This window comes from Rhinolophus hipposideros (genome assembly GCF_964194185.1).
Source record: "Rhinolophus hipposideros genome assembly, chromosome: 5".
Taxonomy (NCBI): domain Eukaryota; kingdom Metazoa; phylum Chordata; class Mammalia; order Chiroptera; family Rhinolophidae; genus Rhinolophus; species Rhinolophus hipposideros.
In genome coordinates this window covers 77,729,597-77,754,762 of record NC_138051.1, presented here as the reverse complement: position 1 = coordinate 77,754,762, position 25,166 = coordinate 77,729,597, and the positions used below count along the sequence as shown (strand labels likewise).

Below are 25,166 nucleotides of genomic sequence, written 5' to 3'. Positions count from 1 at the left end.
TCCAAGGCTCCCTGTGCTGGGAGCTGAGCAGGTGAGGATCCAAGTAGGTGACAGCATGTCCCTGCATGTATGGCACACCATCTTATGGACCCCAGTCTCTCCCCATCTAATGACCACTTTGTGGCCACCAGGGAGGGCAATAGTAACACAATAGAGTTGCAGTCCTAATAACTGGCAAATCCCCAACTCACACTTCCCACCACAAAGCCAAGGAGGAGGAAATCAACCTGAACCTGGCTGGATATCAGGTTCCCAGGGAGATTTTACAAAATAGCAGCAGATAGGAGATGGGAGATGGGGCAGAAAGCACATCAGAGGAATCCTGCATATACTTCACCTCTACAACCAACACTTGGGAAGGAAGGTGAAAGGGGGGCGGATGAAAGCACTTTTGCATGCCAGGCAGCCAGGCACAGTGTGATTTGTTTCATCCTCAGTCACCCCAACCAGTGGCTGTCATTGTTCCCAGCAGAGGAAGCCAAGATCAGAGAGGTTAAGTAACTTGCCCCAAGTCACCCAGCACACAGCTAGTTAAGTGACTGAACTAGGAATCACCCCCAGGCCACTGGCCGGAAAGTCTGGGCTCTAAGCACTCCAGCCCCTGAGGGAGTGGGAGCCTGGTTTGGATGGACAGCTAGAATCCTACCCCATGTGCCTTTCCAGGGCCTCAGGCTACATCTCCATAGGCTGACTTCTGCAGAGAAAGCAGGCCTTACCACCACCGCCACCCCCACTTCACTGCTGCCAAGGAGGAACCCAAGTCCTCAAGATGGAGAGCAGAGGAGTGGGCCTGAGCCATGGCCAGGCCTGACCAACGTCTGCTCCCACCACACTGCTCAGACAGGGCCAGGGGAACCCAGGGCAGCAGAAGAGACATGAGCAGTACCCGTGATTTTGTAAAACACCCTTCCCATGTTTCAAAAGTCATAATCACAGGGCAGCTCGGAGACAGCCCCTTCGTGGTCCCATTCCTGAGCTCAGCAAACCCACTCCATCCTCTCTGAGCAGAGATGATGCCTGCCCCTCAGACGCCCCCCACAAACACCTCTCCTCTTTGACCTGGTGAGGAGGAGGAGGCACCTACCTGCTCTGCTTACAAGAAGCTTCAGGGCAGCCTTGCCACTGTGGCCCGAGAGACGTGGTGTGGCCATCGGGGCAGCACCCATAGCGGCTGTGTCTGCAGTCATGAAACCTGGAGCCAGACCGCAGGGGCTGCTGGCGTGGGGACTGCTGCAAAGAAGGGGCTGGACCAGAGGCTGGCAGGTGGTGGGGGCTCTGGTTTCCTCTGGGGTTACCCTGGGCAGAGGGTTGCTCCAGATGTGTCCACCCCTGGTTTCTGGAATCTAGAAAGAGGAAGCAAAAGACACATGATGTGTCTACCTGGCTCTACACCTCCATAAGTGGCCACATCAGAACCCTCTCCTTCCATTCCCCCCCTAAGCCATTCGCCCCTGCCCTCAACCTCCATCTCCAGGGACCCAGGGTGGGGCATCCAGGGAGCTGCTCACCTGAGGCGGGGACCTCCCGAGGGTCCAAAGACATCCAGGAGGCCCTGGGCCTGGTGTGCGCGTCCTGCACACTGGGGACATCTGCCGGGAGCCAGAGCAGGTGGGGGACAGAGGGACAGAGGAGAAGGGAGGAGTGGGCCTGAGCCATGGCCAGCCCTGCCAACATCTGCTCCCACCCCACTGCTCGGGCCCGGCCACGGGAGCCCAGGGCAGCAGAAGGAACATGAGAAGCACCTGTGATTTCGTAAAACACCCTTCCCATGTTTCAAAAGTCTTTAATCACATAGAAAATGCTAATATTACATGTTCAACAAAAAGAAAAGTCAGATACAAAATCAGCACCTCTGTTTGATCCCAACATTAACAAAAAATGTGATACATAGTTTTTTGTTAATTGGGTTGATGAAAAGACAAGTAATTCAATTTAAAAAAGAGCAAAGCACTTGAACAGACATTTTTCCAGAGAAGACATATAAATGGCCAACAAACACACAAAAAGATGCTCAACTTCATTAGTCATTAAGGAAGTGCTCATCAAAGCCTTAAAGAAAGAGTACTCCACACCCATAGGATGGCTGTAATCAAAAGTCTGAAATAATAAGTGGTGGTGCGGATGTGAACAAATGGGAACCGTCATACGTTGCTGGTGGGAATATAAAGTGGTGCAGATACTGTGGAAACACTTTGGCAGCTCCTCAAAAAGTTAAACGTGGAATTACCATATGGCCCAGCAATTCCACTCCTGGGTACATTCCCAAGAGAAATGAAAACCAGCGTCCACACAGAAACTTGCACGTGAATGCTTATAGCAGCATTATTCATTGCATCTAAACGGCGGAAATAACCCAAATACCTATCAGCAGATGAATGGATAAACAAATGGTGATGTATCTATATAATTTAATGTTATTCATCCATGAAAAGGAATGAAGTACTGATTCATGCTACAACCTCAATAAACCTCACTCAGAACATTCTGCTAAGTGAAAGAAGCCAGGCACGAAAGGTCTACTGATCCTTTTCTGTGATAAAATCCAGAATAGACAAATCCATAAAAACAGAAAGGAAATCAGGTTGCCAGGGAAGGGGGGTAGGATTAATGGGAAGTGATAACTTAATGGGTACAAGGCACTTTTATGGGGTGAGGAAAATTTTGAATCTAGAGAGCTGGTAGTTGTACAACATTGTGAATACACTAACACCAAATTTTACACTTTAAAATGGTTAACCATAGGTTATGTGAATTTTACCTCAATAAGAAGATTCCATATTAAAAGTAACTGGATTGAGAGAAAGGACAGAGAGTAGATAATGAAAAATATAACAAAATATTAATTGTAGAATTTAGAAGGTGGGTTACTAAAAATCAGGAATTATACCATTAGAATGGGTGAATTTTATGGTATGATATTTAACCACCACAATGAAGTTATTAAAAAGATTTTTCAGGGTAGACAGATGGCTCAGTTGGTTAGAGCGTGAGCTTTCAACAACAGGGTTGCCGGTTCGATTTCCACATGGGCCAGTGAGCTGTGCCCTCCACACCTAGACTGAAGACAACGAGCTGCTGCTGAGCTTCCAGAGGGGCGGCCGGATAACAAGGTTAGTTAGAGAGCGAGCTCTCAACAACAAGGCTGTCGGTTCAATTCCCGCGTGGGATGGTGGGCTGCGCCCCCTGCAACTAAGATTGAAAATGGCGACTGGACTTGGAGCTGAGCTGCGCCCTCCACAACTAGATTGAAGGACAAGTTGGAGCTGATGGGCCCTGGAGAAACACACTGTTCCCCAATATTCCCCAATAAAATTTTAAAAAATTTTAACATTAAAAAAAATTTTTTTCATCAGAAGATGTTGGGGAAAAATGCAAAAGGCTGAGTAAATTAAGACAAAAGGAATTAAAAAAAATAATACCTAGAAGACTTGCAGAACACACCCCAAATGTTCAGTGAAAGTTTCTGAGTGCTTCCCACGTGTGTGGTTGGGTGGGGTTAGGGGTTCCCTTCCTTGTATTTGTTAATGTCTTTCAAATTTCATATAACATACTTACTAGTACATAATGGAATAAAGTTATAAAAAATAAGTGAAAATTCCATTCCCATATGGACTACATCTTGCCAGTCTCCAGGGATATTTTAAAAATAATTTAGGGTGGGCAGACTGCAGTAGATATGCGATAAAATGCTTGTTTTCGTTTTACTGACTACCCCACCCAGACCTCAGGCAAGGCTGATTCAAACTCTCTCCCCAGTTCTATCATCTTCTACCCGCCTCCTGCGTTCTCCTGGGCCCTGCATTCACAGCCCCCAGCCAGCCTGGGAATCTCTGCCTCTGTCCCTCTGTCATCTCAAAGTGAGAGGCACTTTTCTGCCAAGCCCATCTACCTCTGGCTTCCTATCCTGTGACTCTTCTCTTCCACCTTTTCAGACTTAACTTTGAGCCCAGCACCTCTTTCCCACATACCCTCTGGGCATTAGGCTCTGCTGGGCCAGTGCCCATTCCTTCATTTGTTGCTCTTTCTAGCACTTGAATTTCCACAGCCTGCCCCCCACCAGGCTTCTGCTTCCCACCTGTCTCCACTTCAGTCTGACCCTCAGGCCCAATTTGTCCTCCTAAGTAGCTTTCGTGATGTCATCTTCTAGCTCCAAAACTTTCACTGACTCCCCCGGGCTGTATTAGACAAATCTAATCTGCAGCCCTCAGCATCACGCCAGCCCTAAGAGCACCAACCACCCTCTGGACCTCCTGTCCCCGTCCTCACCCCCTGGGCTGAGGGCCAGTACTGGGGTCTCTACTGGTCTCAGTTATTGAGCACTTGAAACGTGGCCAGAGTGACCCAGAATCTGAGTTTCACATTCTTTACTTCGGAGTAATTGAGTTTTAAATTGAAATACTGAGGCTTGATTCATTTATAGAAAAATATCTCAGTGTGTTTGAAACAACGTGGGTAGTGAAGCCACTCTGCCAACCGTACATTTTATGAAATCTAGATAAAGCATGCCAGTGACATGTTAGCAGCTGACTGGAGATGTACTATAAGTTTACACTATACACTGGATTTCAAAGATTGTTTTTTAAATCTTATAAAAAGAAAAGAATGTAAAGTATCCTGTTCATAATTTTTATATTGATTCCATGGATATATATATATATATATATATATATATATATTTAATTGGGTTAAATAAAATATATTATTACATATAAATTCACTTGTTTCTTTTTACTTTTTTAAGGTGTCCCTTAGATACTTTTAAATGACATGTGTGTCTGGCTTTCTATTTCTACTGGCGAGCACAGCTCTGGAGTCCAGAAAGAGGAGGAGGCAGAGGTTGCAGGGGTGAGTCTGGTGCCCTCTCCAAGGCCCACAACCCAGTGGGCTCGTCATCAGACCCCAGCCCCCTCCCAGGCTTATACCAGAACGCACTACAGCGTTAGTGACATTACCCAAACCACCAGAAATCACCTCAATTTCTCACCCATCATGGACTTCCGTGAAGCCTCAAGAAATCATGACACTGGAAAATGTTCACACACCAAACAGCATTAAGAGGAGAAAGCCGATAGAAAACCACACACGTTACAAGGAAGTACACTAAAGCTTTATCCCACTGATGGATGGTATCAAGGGAAATTGAAGCTTCTATACACTACTTTCCAGATTTCTCCCAATTTTCCACAATGAACATACATAGTTTTCATAATTATAAAAATAGCAATGAAGGTTTTTTCGTTAACAACTCAACTGGCCTGAAATTCTCTCTCCATTTCCTTCCTTTTTACCCATGTGAACGCCTTTCTCCAGCAAGCTCAGGGCCACCTATTCCAGGAAGGCGTCCAGGGCCCTGGGACAGTGAGTAGCTCTAGGTAGCTGGACTCATGGGAGCCGAGGATTGTCCTGCTCATGCACCCTGAGGGCCAGGGCCAGGCCAAGGCACCCAGGAGCCCCCACCCAGCCTCACCACCACCACGGCTGACGCTTTGCTTCTCTGGCACTGTGTATTCAGGCAGCCTGCCAGGGACTCACCCCAAGCCTGGAAAGTCGTGCTAACCCCATTGTACAGATGGGCGAACGGAGAAGCAGAGAGGAGAGGCAGCAAACTGTGCCCACATGCTTGGTCAGCAATGGAGTGGAGATCTGAACCAGGTTAGCTGTTGACTCCAGGCCACTGGTTCTTAGCCACACGACCATGCACCTCCATCGGAATCCTACTGCCTCCACCACTCGCACGCACGTAAGTCAGGGCCAAACACACCGCACAGAGGCCCCTCCCACCCCCAGCTTAGCCCAATCCACAGCCTTCCTCAATATCACATCCTCACACCAAGCAAGTGCTGGCCTCTGCACCCTTCCTCCTTCCTCTTGCCGTTTCTCATGCCTGGGATGCCTTCTTTCCCAGAGGGGATGCAGGGAAGGGAAAGGGGGAATATAGAAGCAGAAGGAGTATATGAAGACAATCTTTCCTAGACCACCTCCCTCCTCTTCACTCAGTCACTCAGTCATTCAACAAACACTGAGCACCTACCGCATACTAGCTAAGTTTTGTACGGGGTATAAACAGAAATAAGGAAGTCAAGTACCCGGCCGTCAAGAAGCTTATAGCTAGTAGGCCTAATGGCTTGCTAGCCCTATGCAACCACTGTAATACGAGGATACTAACTTGTGACAGTGACAGTGAGCTATGGGGGTAGGATGTGACCTCTGAGGGGTAAAACAGGGCTGGCTAGTAAGGCTGCATAGAGCTGGACTTTATGGGTGGCAAAGGCTTCAGTAAAGGGACATGTGGGAGGAGAGTGGCCCAGGTGGCTGACACAGCAGAGGCAGGAAGTGCTGGCTAGTTTTGTCGTGGGGAAAGAAGTCAGGCCCCTCCTGTCCTTACCGGGAGGGAGATGGCAGAGTTGCGTGTTACAGGGCTCCACGTCTGCAGGCTTCCACAGCTGCAGGCTCCTGCAGTGGCTGGGCGGCCCAATGGCACAGATGACCTGGCGCCTGCGAGTGCCCGAGCTGCAGCTCGTAGAGCACTGGGGTCCACAGGGTGGGAGTGGGAGGAGAGAACACGTATGCATAGGGAGAGAGACCCCGAAGGTGGGGGTGGGGGTGGGGGTACGCACAAGGGAGGGAAGGAGGGAGAAGGTGCCTGGGAAAGCATGTCAGATCCAAGGACAGGCCCCTGTGCAGCTGCCTCCCAGAGACCCAAGGGTCCAGGTTTGGGCAGCAGGCATGGGGAGGGAGGCAAGCACTCACTAGACCCCAGGGGCCTATGTGCCAGGCCTGGTCATTAAGGACAGGACAGTCATCGTGCACACAGGGCTCAATGAGAGGTGGCTGGTCCTCCAAGGAGCATGCTGTGGCATGGAGCAGAGACCCCTGGTCACTCCGGCAAGTGACGCTCCTCTTCCGGACTCCAGAACCGCAGCTGACAGAGCACTGTAAGGACCAGGCCATCAGCGGGAGCTTGTCTTTGCCCAGAAAAGCCATGCTGGATTGGACAGGCCTAACATGGAGGGCGGACAGCACCCTACTGCCCATGTCCAGCTCCCAGGCCCAGAGAGGCTGAGTCACTCTCCTGAGGTCACACAGCATGAACCATGGCTGTTGACACCATCCTGAGGCACATGTTCCATATCCCCTCGTTTGCAATTTGGACCTCTGTAGGTGCTGGAAGCAGTAACCAGCAGACCCAGACAGTGCCAGCTCCTTCCTTGCCCCCAACCAACGTGTCCAAGGCAAAGCCTTTCCCACCCGGCCTGGGACCCTAGAGGAGGAGGGAGAGCACTGGAGAAGGAGTCCAAGCACTGCTCCTTGTCCTAGCCTTGGCCACAGCTTCCAAGCAATCTAGCAGGTCACTTTACTTCCCAGGATCCGTTTTCATGGTGGAGGACAAGCCTTCCAACCCTGTACTGCTGCTGCCCAGGCCCACGACCCAACTCCTCATTTACACCGCACCCCCTCCTGGGCGGGCAGGGGCCTCACCTCTCCCCAGGGCTCCACGCTCCAGGCTGCACAGTGCTGCAGGTTGCAAGCCTGCGTGCTAGAGGGCTTCCCAGGCAGACCTGCACACTCGGCCTCCTCAACAGCCTGCTGGACGCCAGTCCCATCGGACCAGATGCAGTAGACGGAGCGGGACTGGGAGCCTCCTCCACAGGAGGCCGAGCAGGGCGCCCAGGGCCCAGTCTTCCAACTGGCAGGAAGCAGGAATCGGTAAGGCTGGCCCAGCAGCAGGGGACAAAAGCCCAGGCTGACGGGGCACCAGCTCTCACACACAGGAATGGGCTGGGGACCTCCCCAACCTGCCCCATCTTCTGAACATCCAGGCCTGTGAAGCTGGGGGGCAAAAAGCTCTGCACCAAGGCCAAGAGCCAAGTCCTACTCACCATCTCCTGCCACTGTGCACTGAGTCCTTACAACACAGAGCCTGGCTACCTCCTCCCTCTCACAGATCTCACATGTCTGCACCCGCATCTCCTTTTCTCCTTCTCACCAAGTCCCCTGTTACCCCCAGCCAGACTCCATTTCCTCAGAGTCTGACCTTAGTTGGGGGATCTCCAGAGGGGCCACACTCACCCATGTGTGCAGTGGCCTGGAGTGGCCATGCCTGGCCCTGGGGCACGTGGACCGAGAGGAAAGGGCAGTGCCCATCACACATGCAAAGCCAAGCCCACCACCATCCCATGAGGCCAGCTGCCACCAAGGCCACGAGGGTAGAAGGACTGCACCAGCCCTGCAGGGAGCCTGTGGCCTGCAGATTACCTGTTCCCACACACACGCTAGGCCCCAGCAAGGCGCCACACTCTGGGCTGGTACAGGTAAGAGGCCCTTTGTACAGGAACAAAGGCATTGCAGACGCCCACAGACACTTTGGCCCAACCCGGCCCACTCCTGGGCATCTGTCGAGCCAAGCACCTTGATGGCTCAGACAGACGGGACCTCTAGTATCTTCCCCAAACCTCCTGCCACCAGCCTGGACACTCTGGGCACTGCGTGTGCACACAAGGATGGACAGAATAGCCCTGGGCCTCATGCTCAGACCCCTCCACAGTCTCCTCCAGTGACAGCTGCACCACCCCCAACTCTAGCCACAGCTGTGGGAGCCCTAGGCCACCCAACCTCTTTGCTCAACACCTAAAGCAGCCTAGACACCCCATTCCCTCCCACCCAAGGGCTTGGGCACCGCCATGCGTGGAGGGGCTGGCAAGGACCTCACCGCTTGGTCTGTGGGCAGGGGTGAGAGCTGCAGGGGCGGAGGTTGGCTGGACGTGACTGGTGCTGGCACATGTGGTCAGGGTAGACCTCATTGTCATTTGTGCAGAACACTGGGCGGGACTGGTGACCTGTAGAGGCCCGGCCATAGTGGACAGCTGGTCAGTCCACATTCACCAAATGTGTTCTCTGGGCCAGGCACCATTCTGGACACATCCCAAGTGCCTGAAACAATCCCCTGGGATAGGTGCCATCATCATCCCCCATTTACAGGTGAGTAAACTGAGGCTTGGACAGTTTTATCAGTGAGTGACCAAGCCCCAGTATAACAGCTGGTCATCGGCTCAGGCTCTGCCTCCACTGCCAACAGAGTACCATCTCCTATGAAACGCCACGGCCTCAGGGAGCCCTCTCTGGTTCTCTTAGCTTAGGTGGGGGCCCTTCATGGAGTCCCCCAACCCCTGGGTTTCCCCAAGGTGACCCCATGACATGCAGATGTCTCATCTATAGGTCCACCTCCCCCCGTCGGGCTGGAACGCCTCAAGGAGAGGACTGCCCTGTCCCCGGGGCCAGGCCCTCACCTCCACCACACTCAGCACTGCATTCACTCCACGAGCCATGGCTCCAGCTGAAGCCGGGCCCGGGGACATTCAGGGGCAGATAGTACTCATAGCGCACGCCGGGGCTGGGCTCCTGGCTGATGAGCTGCACAGGGAAATCCTCAATGAGGCGAGTCGCCAGTGGGGCCTCCGCCACCCCCCTTCCTGCCGCCCTCCTGCCGGCTTCGGGCCCCAGGCACCCCACGTCCTCCTGCGGACCAGGTGCCCCTTTCACATCAGAGGCCTCTCCCACCAGCCCAGCTCACCTCGATGACCAGGGGCTCCGAGGTGGGGCCGCGGGCATGGATCCGCTCAGGTGCCAGGTCCCCCTCCGCGCCCCGCTCATAGTGCAGGATGGTGTTGGCCACGGGCAGGGTCCCGGCAACCTCGATGGTCCAGTGCCCGTTCAGGAAGTACGCACCACGGACGCTCTTCACCGCTGTGCGGGGAGCCCCCCATCAGCTGCCAGGGCCACCCGCTTCCCTGCCGCAGCCCCCAACTCCCCGAGATCCAAACTGTCCTCACCCAGGAAATTCCTGCTGGCAGCCACCTCTTCGATGTGGATGCTGGTGGCCCCCACAGGCACTATCAGGACTTGGTTGTAGCCTGAGGAAGCGGAGAGACTCTGGGACCACCCAACCACAGGGAGGGCTGGGCCTGCGGCTGCTAAGCCCCTGGCAGCACAGATGGGATCAGGAAGGAAGAGGAGGAGGCAGCAGGGCTGGGCTGCTTGGGAAAGAGTGTTCCTGAAGGAGGAAAGAGTTTTACAAAGGCCCAGGGCGGGCAGGCTTGGGCACCCAAACTGACTGGGGAGAGGACGGATGGGGACAATGGGGACAGGAATGAGCGGCAGTATGAGATGACACTGGACGAGTGGGCAGAGGTCCTAGCTAGCGTGGTCCTACGGGCTCCTGCGAAAGGGTTTGGCCTGCACCCTGAGCCTTTTAGGTATGACCTGAGCTCCAGATCAGACCTTCTCAGTGCCATGAGGATGACAGACAGAGCATGAGACAGACCAGGAAGGGACAGGCAACAGGCCATTGTCTCAGCTGCCTACAGACCCCACCTCTGCTGAGGTCCCTGGCATCAAAGGTTCCTGTGACAGGGTAGCAGGTTGTGCCATCACCCCCACACTGCAGACACTTGTCTTCCTGCTTTGATGAATCTAGGTTGTGGTCACAGCCGACAACCTGCCAGGCAGAGACGAGGGAGAGATCGGAGTCACAGACACACCAGCATTCCATCCCTGCTTGCCTGGCCAGCTCAGGGAGGAGCAGGAACTACAGCTGACCCTTGAACAACATAGGTTTAAACTTCATAAGACCACATATACATACATTTTTAAAAATAAATATATTGGAGAATCTTTTGGAGATTTGCAACAATTTGAAAAAATTCTCAGATGAATCAGAACTGTCGAGGTCTGAGTAAATTTGGATCTGGCCCATGGTTGACAAGCCACCTCTTTTGCCCGCTCAGCACCCATCTCCCCTTCTCTGGGAACACCACCTCATTTTCCTTTGGAGGCCACCTCTCTCCCACAGTGTTTGGATAGAGCTCCCCACCAGTAGGTTGGGGCAAATCAGTAGGCTGTACACCTCGCTCAAGAGAGTGGTTGAGGGGAGTCCCAAGCCAAGACAAATCAGAAGTAACCCCAGGGTGCTGAAACTCCTGGGAATGGGGCACCCTTCCCTAGGGAGTTGCCAGGCTGGGACAGCAGAAGCCTGGAGCTGCTGGTGGCCATCTTCACACCTCACAGGAAGAAGCTGCCTGATCCTAATGCTGAGCCACAGGAGAGGAAAGCCAAAAGGAAAGGAGAGAGAGATTTCCAGCAGCATCATTCAGACACCTGCAACCAGTAGGCCCATCCTTCGATGTTTTTTTTTCTTAAGTCAGTTTTAGTTGGGTTTTTGTAACTTGCCACCCACAGAGTGGCTCTTACTGTGGGGCTCCTTTTCAAAGGGTAAAGGTAAGGGGGTCCTAGGGCATCTGCAATGCAAGGCACCTTAGAAGTTTGTCTTGGGAAGACATCAAGCTCATGAGGGCCACTGGCCCTGCTGGTGCAGGGCAGGGAAACATGCTGCAATAAGCCCCATGCCAGCTCCAAGGTGGGGGTCTGGGGAGGCACAACTCACCCGGCAGCTGCCCTCCACACAGACGTCCCGTTTGCCAGGCTCGCAAGGCGTCCCGTCTACCACGGCCTCCCTGTGCTTGAAGTAGAAGCTCTCCCCCTTGGGGATGCAGGTCAGCTCACACTTGTTTGGAGCTGGAGCAGGCAAGAGAGGCAACCTGAGATCCCGGTGAGGTTCAAAGCCTATCCTAGCCACAGGGGAGCGGGGGCAGAGCCAGAAGCACACACTTCCGGGGAGAGGAAACCTTAGCAGCAGCCCCCCCAAGTGGCTCAGAGTCGCATCTCTACCCCAGAGAAAGGGGTCATTCTCCACAAAACTGCTGCATATCTGGAGATCAAGTCAAAGAAAAATTGCAGAATAAGGGAAAAGCCAGACACCTAAAGAGGTTTATGTCAGTGTTATTTACAAGTCCAAATATTAATAATCAGCAACTCTTTGAGAAAATGATTACCTACCAATAGAATGTTATACATGTTGACAATGCTGTTAAAAATTATGAAGACTAGAAAAAGGAACCCTCATATACTGCTGGTGGGAATGTAAATTGGAACAGCCATTACGGAAAATAGTATGGAGGTTCCTCAAAATATTAAGAATAGAATTACCATATGACACAGCAATCCCTCTCCTGGGTATCTACCCAAAAAAATCCGGAAACATTTATCTGTAAAGATATATGTACCCCTATGTTCACTGCAGTATTATTTACGGTGGCCAAGACATGGAAACAACTGAAATGTCCTTCGATAGAAAATTGGATAAAGATGTGGTACATCTATGAAATGTTACAATGGAATATTACTCAGACGTAAGATGAAATACTGCCATTTGCGACAACATGGATGGATCTTGAGATTATCAAGCTAAGTGAAATGAGTCAGAAAATGTCGAGAACCATGTGATTTCACTCATATGTAGGTTATAAAACTGAAAGCAGCAAACGAACAAAAACTTATAGACAACAGTTTAGTGGTTACCAAAGTGTGGGGGGGGGGGGCTGGTGTGTAGAAGAGGGCAAAGGAGGTCAAATATATAGTGAAGGAAGGAGACCTGACTCTGGGTGGTGAACACAATGCAATATAAAAATGATGTAATACAGAATTGTACACTTGAAACCTATATATTTTTACTAACCAATGTCACCCCGATAAACAAAAAGTTTTAAATTATGAAGACTATACAATAACGTGGGAAGATGCTTGTAACAGAATGCAAAGTGATACTATGCCATAATTACAGATGTGTCAATACAGAGAGAAAATAATGTGAAAAGGGCTAGAATGAAATGCTAGCAGTGATCCCATTGTTTTGTTTAAATTTTGTCTTTTTTTTTCTTGTTTTAATTTTTATATTTATCTAATACTATACACACATTGTTTCAACAGCCTAAAAGTGCTAATAGGACGGAATCACCTCCACAACAAAGAAGGCATCCTTCACCGGTCTTTGTAACCTTTCCTCTATGTTCCAATTTTTCTATAATACAGATATATTTAAATTATTTTCAACGTATGCTCACCTCAGGATCCAGGAGGAGCAATGAATGCCAATGGCCCCCCCGGGGCCACCCCCTTTAGCCAAGGCTCCCCTCCCCCCACCCCCAGCACACACAGGATATGAATGTTCAATAACTTGGAATCCAGAGTGCCACAGGTTTCCATGAGTCATTTGCAGTGAGCAGTGAAAAACTAATACTCAGAAAAGTTATCCTAGGATATCTTGACGCATTTAAAATGTTTTAATTACATACACATTAGTGTTTTGTTTTTTTGTTTTTTTTTTCTTGAAATGTACGGCTCTAAAAATTAACAATATGCACCCTCCTCAAAGTTACCCAGCGCCCACCCTCTAGCCCCACAGACTCTGAGTACATGGGCTCTTGCCATACTGAGCCCCTGCAGCCCAAATGCAGCACCCCCTCCTCTCCACGGCCTCCATGCAGCACTAGCAATGCTCCACGGAGCAGGCCAAAAACGGCTCAAAATGGCATTCCACAGCCACGTACACGGAGGGAAAAATGGATGGAAAGACCCAAGATGGTCACCACTGTTGTGTTTTGATGGGCACATGCTGAGGGTACTCTTGGTTTTTTTAAACGTAATTGACAAAGTGTGTATAATATGGTAATGAGAATTGTGAAATGAAAAGTCTACATATAAAAGAGATTCCGAAAAGATGGGGCCAGCACAGGAAAACGCAAGGTGGGGCAGCAGGAAACCCCGCTGTGGAGGCCACCCGCCCTTACCCCCGTAGTAGGGCAGCCACTTGTACCACCGGCCCTGGAACTCCTGGCCATCGAACTCCGAGCACTGCTCCGCCCGGAAGTCACGGGCACCATCAGGGCAGCTCTGCCAGGGATGGAGGGGGCAAGGGAGGGGGAAGTGAGGCCACCCCTGGGGTCTGCCCACCCCATTGGTTCCAGGGAGGTCAGGTCCTGTCCCCCCACCTCTGTGCGGCTTCAGGGAGGTGGAGTGGCCCCCAGGGTTACCCTCCAGGGGCCAGGGGCTTTGGGTGGCTGGAGGGGAAGCTGTCGAAGCTGTCATTTTTGTCACTTTGGTGAGAGGTGTGGAAGGGGGTTCCCATGCAAGCCCGGCTGTGCACTGACAGGAGGGCCCCCCAGGGCTTAGATGTCAGCCTGGTAGGGGATCTGGAAAGGCAGCTTTACCTCAGTGTGGCAAGAGCGGTGATTCCGGGCGGGGCCCACACAGCTGGAGCCCCCATCTCTCCTGCAGGACAAGAGGACCAGGAAGCCCCAACCCCTTTGACCCAACACTCCCAGCCCCCTCCTGGGCCTCTCCCACAGGCCCCTCAGCCTCTGTGGGACTCCTGGGTGAGGGATGGAGGTGCCTGCACCCACAAATCCCCTTAGGGAGGGGCAGTGAGCCTCATGTTTATACTCAGGAGAAGAAGACTCAGAAGCCCAACTATCCTGGAGTCTAACTCTGGGCCACTCGGCCTCTGAAGGCAAAGTTCCAGAGAAGCCCCAAATTCTGCCCTTGGAGATAAAATAAAATATAACATATACCCACCTGATAAAGCTACTCTGCCATTTAAGGAGACAATGACGACAAGGCACTTAGAATAACAGCACACCTCTCTCCCTTCTTCACACGGGCTCACAGGAACAGTGATTTAAACCCACCGACAGGCAAGGTGTCATCACCCTTCCTTTTGTGCCCTCCCCTCTATGGCACCTATCAGAGTGCAGGGCACGTAGTAGGAGGTCTTAAATCACGTGAAGTGGGAAACACCTATATTTGACAAAGTGGCTGAAGGTAGAGAAACTACACAACTTAGCATTGTTGAAGATTATTAATTCAACAGGAATTCACTGCCCCTGCCCTATGCCCACACTGAGCTAGGAGCTGGAGACGGGGGTGGATGAAGCAGGCTTGGCTCCAGATCCTCGGACATAAGGTTGATTATTGAAATCAGAGTGTAAGTACATGGGAAATGACCTAATTGCAAATTCTCCATCCATGCTGCTCCCAGAACAAATCTATTCTGGTGGTGGTTCTGCCTGTGTGACGCAGCACTGGCCCAGGACCCAGCCAAGTCCCTGTGCCCACGCTCTTTTAACCAGCTGGCCCAGCCCAGCCTCCCCTACCTCTGCGAGTAGCAGCGGCGCTCCTGGAAGCTGATGCCTCCTCCACAGGTCCGGCTACATGGGCTCCAGCCACCCCAGGGGCCCCAGGTGTCACTCTGCCGCCTCACCTGGGGAACCTGGAGGAAAAGACACACTCAGGAACTTGAGTTAACACTCGGAGCCACCACAAGGGCTCTCAGAAGCTCACCCAAGCCCCCTGCCTAAAAATAACACTCCCCTGCCCATTCAGGGAGGCTGGCATTCTCTCTCCTACAGCCAGCCCTGCAGGAGTTGACAACACCTCGCTAGGCACCCCACCCATATTCACTTACAGAATTAGCCAGCTTTCACCAGAAGGACCTGAGAGCCAGGCCTTCGCATCTGTCAAAGTAGCCAGCTCCTGCTCTTTGCCATGCACGGTGGGGAAACCGCCAAGCTGGCAGCAGAGAATTGCGCCCTGATGATGCTATCCCCCGGCCTGTGCAGTCTGGGTTGACAATCAAGATATCTGTAAACATTCCCTTGCATGGGAGTCCCTGGGTCAGCAGAGCAGGCCCTTCCAGGAGTGTCGTGCCGGGGACCCTGCTCGCTGCGCCATTTGTCGTGCAGGGCGTCCGGCGGGGTCTCTGCTCCCGCTCCCCACATAAGAACGCAGGACACGGTAAGGCCAAACAGGAACACCCACGGAGCCATAGGTAGGGAAGTCATACCACTATGGTCTCACTGGAGGCTGGGTTTACACGACGTGCGACCTGCTGTTCGCTTTGCTGCCAACCAACCAACTGTCCTCGACTCTCCCTACTCTCCTTCAGTCTCCTCCTTCACTCTCCTCGGCTCCCCTCCGTAGCCGCGGCAGTTATATCAGTGACCAATGGCTTAATGGCTACAGCTGATGGCCAACCAGCCACAGATGACGGCCATCCACTATCTGAGCCAGCACCTCTCCACATGAGGCCGAGAGCCTGGAAACTGCTTTCTGGGGCTCTGTCCCCACAAGGAGGAATATATAAAAGGGCAGGAAGAACAGGGCGGGTTCTCGGGTAGGCTGGGAGTGTCACCCGCAGGCAGTGCCACGCTTCACCAGTGTCTACAGGGGAAAAGACACACCAAACCTTGTTGCACCTGCTTCTGCCCTGTGAGGTGACCTCACTTCAGGAAGTTCCTGTAACTCTGGCCTATTAAAACAAGAAGTTAATCTAATCCTCTTTGTGTGTGTTGGTGGTGTTGATGGTGGTATGTAAGAGGAGGCTGTGGTTTCTTCCTCCCTGTGGGGACAGAGCCAAGAGTGCAGTTTCCAGGCTCTCAGCCTCACATGGAAAGGTGCTGGCTCAGGTAGTAAATGGCCATCAACTGTGACTGGATGGCCATCAGCTGTGGCTAGTTGGCCCTCAGCTGTAACCAGTGAGCCATTGGCCACTAATATAACTGCCGTGGCTACGCTAGCAGGAAATGGGGGCTAGCAAGAAGATGGTGGCTGGCAAGCACGGACTGCAGTTAGCACGGTGGATTGCGGGTTGCAGATTGCAGAAAAGCGGATAGCAGGTCGCACATCGTGTGAATCCAGCTTCCAGTGAGACTAGTGGTATGACTCCCCTACCTACGGCTCCATGGGTGTTCCTTTTTGGCCTAGCCACATCCTGCATTCTTATGTGGGGAGTGGGAGCTGAGACCCCGCAGGCCGCCCCACATGACACATGGTGCAGCGAGCAGGGTGCCCCGCACAACACTGCCAACCTCCAATAATCTCCTAAGACATAGCTTGCATGTGCAGTTGTCCTTTTTCTTCTTCCTCCTGTACTCCTGTTGGTTGGAAAGTAGATGTCATGGCTGGTGTTGGAGTAGCCTTCTAGACTATGAGGCAATTTAGGAATAGAGGCTTCAGACAGTGACACAAAGAGAAAAGGAGCCTAGAGGACTTTGGGTCACCCAACATTCCCGGACTTCTGACCTCGGGGTGTTTAAGTGAGAGAAGGATCAAGTTTCTCTTGTTGAAGGACTGTTATTTGGGACTCCATAACAGGAATATAATCCTAATGGATACAGTTTTCCACCATAAAGACCTAGCACCCTGTAGCTGACATCAAAAGTCCACATGCTATACACGTTTACTCATTTAATCCTCAGAACCTGACATCTGGGCTCATACACTGCTGGAGAGGAGGTGGGGAAAGGCTACTCAGGTATTTCTAAGGCAGGAAGCACCTAATAGGACGCAGGGCATTTTGTGAACCTTGACTATTTCGTCTGTATGGCAATGTGTGGGTGGGTATTATTGCCCCAGTGCATGGGTAAGAAAAGTGAAGCAGAGAGAGGTAGCCTCATAAGAACAAGCGGACACAATAGCTTCACCGCAGGCCTTTGTTCCCACCTACTCCATTGGGGCAGCCAAGTAAGACGCAGATGAGTCCTAAGGAGCTGGACAGGTGTTGATGTGACTTCACTGTTTGGCCAGGAGGCAGAAGGTGTACTGGAAGTATGTCCTGTTTGCTGGAAGGGGACTTTATTTTTAGGGCATCATCACATAAGAATCTCTAGGGGGGAAAAAAAATCACTCCCATTTTCCAGACAAAGAACTCAAGTCCTAATGTGAGAAAACAAGCTCTTCCTCCCACTGTGAGCCTCCAGCAACTTCAGAGGGTCTCAAGTGGGGACAGGGTTGGGACCCGCAGATCACTCACAGCTCAGCCCTAACGCCACCGATGCCAAACATCTAGTTATCCTTGTTGTAAAATAGAGCCAGAACCCTGAATCAGAACAAATCACACTACATTTGCTGAACCACACACAAAAGCAAGAAGGAAGCACCGGCCAGGCCAAAGGTCTTAGCTTTCACTCTTCAAATCATTTTTTCTTCAGTTCTAACTGGGACAAAATCATCAAGCTTTTGAAAACCAGTGACTCAGAATATCAAAGTGTTCTCAAATGAAATTTAAACTGAAATTTACTTGATCAAGTTCCTATTTTGCAGTGGAAGATATTGAGTGCTGAGGGTGGAAGGTAACTTTCCAGGGACCACGAGCACCCTGCCCCACCCCCCAGCCTCGTCACCACACTATAAGAATTCTGGAAGCGGCCCACAGGGAATGCTGCTTCCTCATCCTGCCGGCCTTGGTCTGGTTACTGATTATCTTCTGACCAAGGCCTGTCTGGATGTCAGGCCTGAATCCCAGCCACTGAGTTTCTTCAATCCACCCTTCCCCGGGGCAGGCCCGGGCTTATTGGTGTGGATGAGGCAACAAGGGGCACCCCTTCCATCCAGCCACCGTGTGGCAGCCAGGTTGGGGTCGGGGGAGGACTGGCCTGGACACAGGGCCTTCTAAGTACTGGGCCTTACAAACATCCTTTTGCTTCAGGTGCCCAGCACCTGTGAGGGAGGCATCCACGTGCCCAGGGCCAGCAGCAAGCTGGATTGAGGGACCTAGCCTGCCAGATTCTAGAACCATGCCCTGTCTCCTACTCCACACGGTCTGAAGGAAAAAAGCACTTTCAGCCACGAGCGGCACAGGCACAGTTTGTTTCCCTATAATTACCCAAACCACAGACTGATGGTGTGAAGCCAGATGAGCTGCTCCAGTCTGCCCTCACCCTGGCCTGTCCTCACCTGCCTCCTGCTGCGCTCAGCACCCCACCCACTCCTCCTGCAACTCCCACCTGGGGCTACTCAGGAGACCCCTTTCTTGCTGTGCTATTCCAGATGGATCAGCTGCCCAAGGTGCATAGGTGTGAGTGTATGAGAGGGTGTGTGCAGGTAAGGGAGGGGGTACTGGAAATCCATCGCCTTCCCTGACAGGCTTGGGTTTGGGGGCAGTAAAGCTGCATCTTGCTTTAGTCTCCCTAATCCTCTTCTCACGCTGTTCAAGCTGACCTGTCAGCACTAGAACCGCCCAGAAGTGCTCAGGTAACCTATGTGGATCCTGTCCCAGCTAGAACCAGAAACTGAGGCAGCTGAGCTGTTAGCGTGGGCCACACCCTCCCCCAAACAGAGGAGAGTTATCAGCCCAGCAGAAGTCTACTCAGTGTTTCTAAGTGAAAAAGCACCCACTAGGACCCCGGGCACTTTGTGGACCTTGACTCACTTCATCTGCACGGCAACCTGTGGGGAGGCACTATTACCCCCAAATTAAAGGAATCTATGGCCTGGTCACGCAGCTGTTAGGGGGTACCTCTGGGTTTCATCCTGACACTGGCACTGTGGCCTCTCCACCTGAGGTGCGGAATTCATGCAACAGGAGGAAGCCTGCACCAAGGACCTCAGATGTGGCATTTAGGGAGCAAGGACCATGGGGTGGCAAAGGAGATTGTGGGAAGCTGGCAGGTGGTGGAAAGGACATGCGGAAGGAGGACGCTAGCCCACTCACCACTCAGATTGCAGCTTCTGCTAGATCTGTCGGGCTTTGGAGGAGTGTCCGCTGCCCACCGCTGTTGTCCATCCTGTCTGCCACTGCAGCCCTTCTCGTCCTCAACTCATATTTCCACAGAGGCGGCATTTCCTCAGCCCTCCTCAAGGCAGCAAACAGTTGTGGTCCTGTCTCTCTCCCTGCCTGCCTCCCAGGTCTGGTCAAGGCCGTGGGTCTCCTTCGTGAAGAGCTCTCCAGGGGCTGCCTCTGCACCTACCATCCTGCCAGGAGAACTTGGCAGGAGCTGCTTCCAGGACCAAGCCCAGCTCTGCAGATACTGCCCTCCACCCCCTGGGCCAAACATAGTGTTGTGCGGGGTCTCCTGGGGGTCTCTGCTCCCGATCCCCACATAAGAACACATTAGAAGATGGTGGCTTAGCTAGCAAGCGTGGATTGCAGAGAAGCGGATTGCTAGCAAGTGAGATTGTTTGGCAGACACAAGTGGATGGCGGGTTGCGGATAGTGTGGCTCCTGCCTTCTATCTCCAACCCAGCCGCCAGAGAGACTATAGTGGTATGACTCCCCCTACCTATGGGTGTTCCTTTTTGGCCTCACTGTGTCCTGCGTTCTTATGTGGGGAGCGGGACTAGAGACCCCACCTGCCACCCTGCATGACACACGGGTCTTGCAGTCTAGAAGATTCCCTCTATCTCCTCAGGACCTATGTGTGCTGTCCAGGGAGTCCTTTGGGCTCCTGTTAATGAAATGGCTACTCTGATCACCAGTTGACTTCTGTGTCCATTTTCTAAATTTGCACTAATGTCACAGTGGTGGGGACAGAGCCAGGAATGCAGTTTCCAGGCTCTCGCCCTCACGTCAAAAGGTGCTCACTCAGGTAGTAAATGGCCAACTGTGATTGGATGGCCATCAGCTGTGGCTAGTTGGCCGTCAACTGTAACCAACGAGCCATTGGCCACTAATATAACTGCTGTGGCTACGCTAGCAGAAAAATGGGGGCTAGCAAGAAGATGGTGGCTGAGCCAGCAAGCCGCCGAGTGAGGGTTGAGGATCATGTGGCTCCTGCTTCCTGTGTCTCCAACCCAGCCACCAGCGAGACTATAGTGGTGTGACTCCCCTACCTATGGCTCCGTGGGTGTTCCTCTTTGGCCTCACCATGTCCTGCGTTCTTATGTGGGAAGTGGGAGCAGAGACCCTGCAGGCCGTCCCGTGTGACACACAGCCACTAGCCACATGTGGCTATTTAAATTAAAATGAAATCAAATAGGGGCAGCCAGATGGCTCAGTTGGTTACAGCGCAAGCTCTTAACAACAAGGTTGCCGGTTCAATTCCCGTATGGGATGGTGGGCTGTGCCCCCACAACTATGAAAATAGCGACTGGACTTGGACTTGGAGCTGAGCTGCGCCCTCCACAACCAGATTGAAGAACAACGACTTGGGGCTGACGGGCCCTGGAGAAACACACTGTTCCCCAATAAAATCTTTTTAAAAAAGAATGAAATCTAATACAAAATTCAGTTCCTCAGTTGCACTAGCCACATTTCATGTGCTCAATAGTCACATGAACACAGCGGCTCTCTTTCTGGACAGCACAGATACAGAACATTTCCGTCATTCTCAGAAGGTTCTATCTCAGAAGGTTCTATAACAGCCCTGCTCCAGATGCTCACTCCAAGGTGAGGCCGGGAAGGGCCGGCGCCAGGGGAGTTTGGTTCCCGGCAGGTGCAGGCGTCAGGGTGCACCTTGTCTGATGCCAGCGTTACCCTTCCTTCTACCTTGGAAGTCCACTCCAGCATAACGTGCACCCAGCACCCTCTGAATGGGGAGAGCGCTAGGAAGGTCCTGCAAACTACAACCCCCGCAGCCAGGCAGGCAGCTCTGGACACCTCGGCCAGATGGCTTCAAGGTCCCACCTCTTTTTGAAGAGGCTCAGCTGAGGCCTTGCCTCCTTCCACCCCATCTTCCGGGGGTCCTCCCTCTCCCAGGGCTGTGGACACCGCCGGGGTCTCCAACAGGCACTGGGCGTTTCCTCCCTGGTCCTCAGCCCAGGGTGTCCTCCCTACCGAGACCCTTGCGCCCGCCTCCCCAGCAAGGTAGTCCCGGGCACGGCAGGGCTGCACTCACCGAGGACCCGGGCGCCGGGGCCAGCAGCAGGGACACAAGCAGGAGCAGCGGCATCTCGGCCTGCGGGAGAGGCCGGGGTTGGAGCGGTGGGGCCCAACAGGCAGGGCCCTACCACAACCTCGGGCTCAGGCCCCAGTCTTGAAGGCAGGTGGGGGCGTGTCCCTCCCTGCTACCCATAGGTGACCGGGAGATCCACAGAAGAACAGAGGGACAGGAGGAAGTACCGTGGGGCACAGCAGAGCACCGGTCACGCCACCCACGTAAGGGAGGGAGAAAAGGCCCATCTACAACTGGCTTCAAAAAGTTCAAGAGTTGGCAATAATGAATGCCAACTATAATTTTATATATATATATATGTCTATACTTACAAGAAGTGGAGTACAGCATTAGGAATAGAGACAGTGGAACTGTAATGGCGCTGTGCAATGTCAGAGGGATAGTGGATGGGGTGGGGGGTCCACAAAGTGTGAGGGATATAAATGATAAACGTCTAAGTATTACTTTGTCTTGTGCACCTGAAACTAAAAAAAGAAAAAAAAAAAAAACTTCAAGAGTTGGGCAGCCAGATGGCTCAGTTGGTTAGAGTGGGACCTCTTAATTGGATTCCCACATGGGATGGTGGGCTGCGCCCCCTGCAACTAGATTGAAGGACAACGACTTGGAGCTCATGGGAGAAACACACTGTTCCCCAATATTCCCCAACAACGGGGGGGAGGGGAAAAAACAGAAAAGCAATACTGACAGATTTCGCATTAAAAAGAAACGTTCAAGAGTAACTCCTTTCAGGGTTTCAGAGAGCAAAAAAGGGGGCGATTAAAAATACTTCCTCCTTATTGAAAGACGGAGTTCAGAATTAAAGCAATCAGACCCACTGTTTTAATTCAGTAAGATTCCTTTTTAAAAAGCCATTACACCAATTGTTTAAAAACTCGTTAATAAAGATAGATTTAAAAAAAAAAAAAGTCTCTGAAGACACTATCAAAACTCAACTTAAAAGTTTTTAAAATGTTAATTGTATCCTACTTTAAAAGCAAGCCAGTATTTCTTTGTACTGGGGAAGATCCACAGCAGGCTCCTTAAGCTGTGTGTGTGTGTGTGTGTGTGTGTGTGTGTGTGTACTGAGTGCCTTGGGGAGTTTGGTGTGTGACTACACGTAACGTGTGTGTGTGCGGTGTGTACACTGGATGCCGGCTGGTGTGTGTTCCGTCTGTGCACTGTATGCATATGTGTGCGTGTGTGTACATGTCACTGTACTGGAGAATGACATGAGCAATGTGCCCCTTTCAGTACAAAACATCACACAAGTACTGACTTGTAAATTTTAAAATCTGTAATTCTACCAATGTTCTCTCTAATTTTTTTAAGCATAAAATGACTTCATTTGACAAGGATAAAACAGCAAACACAAGCCAAGCTCAACAAAATTGAACCTGGCACATTGAATGGCGTGCACGCTCCGTTAATTTAGCACCCATAGTGATTCAGTTGGTTATTCCTTTCTCCGTCAAATCGGAGGTTCTGGGGGCTGGCGGCTCCCCCCCCCCCCGCCCTCCGGTGCCCGCACCTGTAATTGCAGCAGCCTGCGGGAGGGGGCGGCGTTACCGCGGGAGCCCCTTCGAGGGCTACGACCCAGATGAGCGACGGGCGATGCTTCTCCGGAGAGACTGGCTGCCGTTAGCGTCGGGCCGAGCGGAACCGAGCGAGAGACCGAAGTCAGGCCGGGAGGAAAGAGCTCTACTGACAGCTGCTGATGGGGACGCCGCCTCCTGGGGGCCTGCCCGGGGCTCGCGCCTGGGATCCCGCACACCCTCGCTCCCCGGTCCCCAGCGGACGCGGGAAGCGACGCCCCGCTGCGTCCGTCCCCCACGCAAGGGTCTCGCCCGTGTCCGCCAGCGCAGAGGAGGCGCCCCAGCGTCCGGGCCACCACCCGGGCACTTGCCCTGCGCCGCACCATCCGCCCCGGACCCGCGGCCGCTGTGCCCCCAAAGGCCGCGAGGTGCCGCCTCCGACGTGAGGCGCGGGGACGCCGGGCAGGTGTGAGCCCCGACGGCGGGTCCGGGGCGCTGGTGATCCGGCCCCAGGCCCCGCGTCACCTCCGGGATGGGGCGCTCCCGTCCGGGGTCCCGCGCCCGGGCGGCGCGCCGGGAATGGCGTCCGAGGAGGGGAAGGTGGGAGGCGCGGGGGCGGGGGGGTGCGGGTCTGCCCAGTACGCGGCCCCGGCCCCGGAGGCTCCCTCCTGCCGCGACCTCCGCCCCGGCCCGAGTGCACGCGGGGCTGAGCGGCGGCCCAGCGCGGGCCCACCTCGCGGGCAGAGTCGGGGGCGGGGTGCTGCCCACTTCCTCGACGCCGCCCTCCCCGGAGGACAGGCGGGCAAATTCCTCCCTCGCCGTCGGGTTCCAGCCCCTCAGCCTGCCTACCTGTCTCCAGGAGCAACCTGGCGCACAGGGCTGTCGGGGCCGCTCCGTTGGTACCCGCCCCAGCCCCAGCCCGGGAGGTTGGCTTGGCCGCGCGGAACGCCTGCGGAGGTTGGACTTTCTCTCCTCGGCGCTGGCCGGCTTCCTCCCCGCCCCACCCCCGCTGCTGACATCCACCCCAATCTCCGTGGGAGGACATGCCCCCGTGGAGAGTCCTCCACGGCCACCTGCGATGCCCAGGGCCTCTGGCCCCTTGGGTCTGAGCCAAGCGTTGGCTTGTCCCTCACTCTGCAGGCACCACGTGTTTCCTCTCTTGGGCTAGCACTGGTCATCTCTGCAGTCCCATTTCCTCTGTGCCCAAGCCTTCCAGTTCTGTGTCATTCCCACCTCCTCACCCACCTTACATACAACAACACATCTTTGTGTCTAGCCCCTGCTGGTCTTCCACCCCTGAATTCTCGCCTTAGGCCACAGCTGAGTTTCTCCACACACATTGCTGTTTCCCTGCCTCCGCTGGATTTTCCCACTGCCTAGAATACACTCTGGAGAACTCCCTCTACCATGCAAACTCCTACTCATCCCTCAAGGCCCTGGTGACATCATCACCTTCTCTAGAAGTCTCCCCCACATCACAGCAGGCAGAGTAGGTGCCCCCTGCTCCCTCAGTCTCCTCCCCTGTCTGCTGTAGATCTATGGTGCTTCACACTGGGAATCTGAGTCTCCCTGACTCAAGCTTTATTCCCTGAGGGTAAAGCTTGCACCCCCATTGCCTAGTTGGGATCGAGGCAGAGGCTCAACAAATATGATACATTTCCTTTCCTTTCCTAGTTGTGCTTCTTTTTCCCAAACAAGACACACCTTGCTTGCCATCCCTTTTTGGAACTGGAAATCACCCATCCCCAGAAAAATAGCACTGGCCCTAGGGCAGGTGGGAGGTGGGAGGTCCCTTTAACCCCATCCTCTTCTGCCTTCAGCCCCTTACCTACCCTGGCCATTGGTCATTTCTGCGTTGGCCTCCACTGGGGCAGAGAGAAGTCACTAGTGAGTTCAACCCCTCTTCAGACCCCTAACGCCTGCGGGTCATCTCCCGGGGCCATTACTGATTGATGCTCAGATAAAATACTCATTAAAACAGAAGCATTTAAAATCTGGCCCATTTCTTACCTATGAATGGAGAGAGAAGCAGCAGCTGTGTAGCAGGGGCCCCTGGGGACTTGTGTGAATTCTCAGGCAAAGATAAAGCTTGGCA

General features: G+C 53.0%; 1 protein-coding gene across 1 annotated transcript in view; it reads right to left on the bottom strand.

Annotated features, from left to right (window-relative positions):
• PAPLN (papilin, proteoglycan like sulfated glycoprotein) overlaps positions 1 to 24,023 on the bottom strand; it is a 39,743-nt gene extending 15,720 nt beyond the window's left edge. The window contains exons 1-17 of the mRNA XM_081049899.1: positions 23,921 to 24,023; positions 23,068 to 23,171; positions 21,504 to 21,563; positions 15,045 to 15,160; positions 14,103 to 14,163; positions 13,683 to 13,785; positions 11,441 to 11,571; positions 10,372 to 10,495; positions 9,831 to 9,911; positions 9,572 to 9,744; positions 9,288 to 9,411; positions 8,711 to 8,837; positions 7,480 to 7,687; positions 6,751 to 6,933; positions 6,386 to 6,527; positions 1,509 to 1,589; positions 1,085 to 1,343 (exon numbers count right to left, since the gene is read on the bottom strand). Coding sequence (XP_080906025.1) covers positions 1,085 to 1,343; positions 1,509 to 1,589; positions 6,386 to 6,527; positions 6,751 to 6,933; positions 7,480 to 7,687; positions 8,711 to 8,837; positions 9,288 to 9,411; positions 9,572 to 9,744; positions 9,831 to 9,911; positions 10,372 to 10,495; positions 11,441 to 11,571; positions 13,683 to 13,785; positions 14,103 to 14,163; positions 15,045 to 15,160; positions 21,504 to 21,557 — 1,967 coding nt within the window. The 5' untranslated portion in view covers positions 21,558 to 21,563; positions 23,068 to 23,171; positions 23,921 to 24,023. The remainder of the gene's footprint in view (positions 1 to 1,084; positions 1,344 to 1,508; positions 1,590 to 6,385; positions 6,528 to 6,750; positions 6,934 to 7,479; positions 7,688 to 8,710; positions 8,838 to 9,287; positions 9,412 to 9,571; positions 9,745 to 9,830; positions 9,912 to 10,371; positions 10,496 to 11,440; positions 11,572 to 13,682; positions 13,786 to 14,102; positions 14,164 to 15,044; positions 15,161 to 21,503; positions 21,564 to 23,067; positions 23,172 to 23,920) is intronic.
• Positions 24,024 to 25,166: the final 1,143 nt, after the last annotated feature.